The 3079-nt window shown below is 50.3% G+C and overlaps 1 protein-coding gene across 1 annotated transcript; it reads right to left on the reverse strand.

The window, feature by feature from the left end:
- Window positions 1-687: 687 nt before the first annotated feature.
- On the reverse strand, window positions 688-2017 carry COCCADRAFT_56046 (uncharacterized protein; the record flags this gene model as incomplete). Its single annotated transcript, XM_007720287.1, has 4 exons — window positions 688-1078; window positions 1131-1507; window positions 1701-1805; window positions 1859-2017. Coding segments are annotated over 4 exons (1032 nt in total), but the record flags the coding sequence as incomplete, so codon positions are not given.
- Window positions 2018-3079: the final 1062 nt, after the last annotated feature.

Raw genomic sequence — 3079 nt, forward strand, 5'->3', positions numbered from 1 at the left:
TTGTATGTACATAGCGGGCGTGTGTGTGTATGGTTGGTTTACCTGTGATTAAAGACGATCACTCTTTTGTTTGTTTATTTTTTTTCCTTGTCCCTTGTGTCAGTTACACTGGAAATCACTTCATTCGTGAGATCCGAAAGGGAAGGGGGTTGGGGGTAATTTCTTGTCGGTTTCTAATTCCTTCAGCCCAACCTGCGATGATGTGGATGGCCGTCGCATCCACGAGCCTGGCGGCAGTGAAGGTGATTTTCGGATGCGAAGTGGGGCGGGGAAAGCCGTACTGAGCGGCGAAATGGGTGTCATGCGTCGAGCATCAAATCCTGCTTGAAGACGCGCTATGCATCGTTCAAGTGCTACGCTTGCTGTGCTTGACACGGACGTATTACTTCCTTTGCGCGAGTGTCCTTGGAAATCGCGCAAATATGGTGAAGACGGCGGTGGTGTCTCAGTCATTTGAGACAAGGGAGAGCCTCGACCTGATGGACGGGAGAAGATGGACTGGAGAGGAAATGTCTCGTGCCAAGAGTCCTCTTTAAGAATATCGGCTCGAGGTGGTGTTGGTGTATTGTCAGCCTTTGGTTCTGCAGTGCTGGGTCTAGGTGGTATTGTGACGAGTCTTGGCGGTGTGCTGATGAATTGTGGTGGTGTGGTTTTGGGGCTTGCTTGCGCTGTACGGGGTCTCGTTTGTGCGGTGTTGGGTCTTATTTGTGCAGTGACGGGCCTAGTTTGGGCGGTGCTAGGCCTTGTGATATGGGCAGTGGCGGGCCTAGTTTGAGCGGTGCTAGGCCTTGTGATATGGGTAGTGGGAGGACGAGTGGTATACTCTGGGTACTTTCTTCGTTCCGCCGCTATATCTATTTTGAAGGTTCTATACTTCAAATATCTGGGCGACTCTGAAAAGTATTGGGGCAAAACAAGGGCGAACAACGGCCGCATAGCTGGTAAGCAAGCACACACGATGCCTACGTTGACCTCGACTGCCGACAGAGTTGCATGATCCGTGTTGTCAAACGACACGTCTGTTGAGTTGGCAACGGCGTCCAATGAATAGAGCCTAACAATGGATACCAAGGTGACGCTGTCGATTCGTCAGTTCATTGCATGGTTTACGACGAGCAAGCTTTACCTACCTAGCACCCAAGATGAACATAGTCCCTAGCCCCCGTTTTTGTGATTTCGAGATTGATAGCCCTCGTATGACTAATAACGGCATAAGAAATATTACCACATCCAACGTGATGTTCAAGGCGGCATTGGTAATCCACACTGTGAGTTGGTTCATGCACCTACCGCCTGGTATCGACTTATCCCACGAGAAAGCGATCGGAGTGCAAATGAGTACGCTCGAGGAAACTGCCCAGGCTCCGTATGCGATTACCAGGCCCAAGACAACGACACAGGCTATCCGGAAGCCACGCACGGGGAAAATGCGGAAATATTGGACAAGGATGGAGACCTTGATTGTAGTAAGGGTGAGGCTATAAACCCAGACACTCGCCCAGAACGACTGGTATGCTTGTCAGTTTTCTTTTCCAACAACTTAAGAGAAGGTAGGAATGTTGGGTCGTGTTTTAGACGGAGTTCGCCCTGCATGCAAGCTTACACTTGCTTGAACCGAGAGCTAGCTTTATAGAGTACAAAGAACTCAGTTGGCGCTCTTGAGCTGTACAAGAGGGTGGAAGGGGCTTGTGAGAGCGTACCTTTAGCAGTATATCCAGCTCAGTTTTCGAGAGTTTCGAGCTATGCTTTCCCAACCCATTCATTACTTGTTCGGTGGTTAGCACCGTAAGTCCTACGGAAAAGACCTAGGGGGCTTTCATTAGCGAACGAGTATATGATGAAGACTATGCTCACTCACCATGGCCAGTACAATAAAAGCATCTTCCCATCCAGCCATTTTTGATATTACTAGGCGTGTGAAGAGACGTAAAAAAACAACCAAACTTGAAACGAGGGTGAAGGCAAGTGCTATGATATTAACCCGTATTCCAGCGGGGGTAGAATTAGTGATGTTCATTATGGTGGAGAGGTAATAAAGGCCAGTCGAGCGTCTTGATGATAGAAGAAAACCGCCAAGAAAAGAAGAAGCTGTAACAATCACATTGCTCGATACTCCATGTTCAGCGTTATGGTAATAACAGAGGGTATTAAGACCCGACACTAATGGTTATAAGGGTCAAGAGGCGAGAGCGACGCAGCCAGGATGAAAGGGGGACCTAGCGTGAGGAACAGGGTAAATTGGTGAAGGTGGCTTCGGGAGTTGGAGGCATGATGTACATCTATTGGCAGCTCAGTTCAGCTCGAACGATGGCAGGGTTAGCAGGCTTTAGACAATCCTGCTGAATCTGGAAGTGGGGTGGTGGCGAGCAGTATCAAAATAGGCTGTCCAGACCCTGCCTACGCTCTCAAGTCATGACCGTTTCGAACGTGACGAAGACTATAGTATGGCGATCAGTCAAAGCATCGGCCGACTACTGCCTTGTCCAGCGTGGCGCGACACCAGATACGGGGAAGAACAGGCAGGAAGAGTAAAAGACGGGGCGCAATGCCGCGCGGATTCCCCTCTCGGGTAAGTTCATGGGACCCTCTGTGAGTAACGTCCTGGTTTGGCTAGGCTTCGGGTGTTGTGACTGAGGCGATGGTACGGAACTTTCGGCGTCGCATGTCAATGACTAGATGCCGTCTTTTAGCAATCAAATAGTGACGACGTGAGCGGTTTGCAGTGGCCTGAAGGATGACTGATTCTTGCCTGGGGATGCCGTTGTGCATAATGGCGGCCCTAGGTGTTGCGCATGAATACATGCATGCATGTGCGGAGGGCGGCAGTTGGCAGGACGAGTTTTGTTTGCCCTCGTGGTTCGGAATTTGTTATGCAGCCGTTTGCGGAGGATGGCGCAAGGCGACTACTAGCTAGTGTCGACGCTGGAGGTCCGGCCGAACGCCAGTTGTGGGCCGAAACCTTGATGAACATCTTACGACCCTGAAACCGCCCCAAGGCTATCGACGAGCTCTGCAGCAAATAACATTTGCCCTAAGGTGGGAAAACAGTCCCTAGATGCATCTTGGTGATCTCAGGGAT

This window comes from Bipolaris zeicola (assembly GCF_000523435.1).
Source record: "Bipolaris zeicola 26-R-13 unplaced genomic scaffold scaffold_440, whole genome shotgun sequence".
Lineage (NCBI taxonomy): Eukaryota > Fungi > Ascomycota > Dothideomycetes > Pleosporales > Pleosporaceae > Bipolaris > Bipolaris zeicola.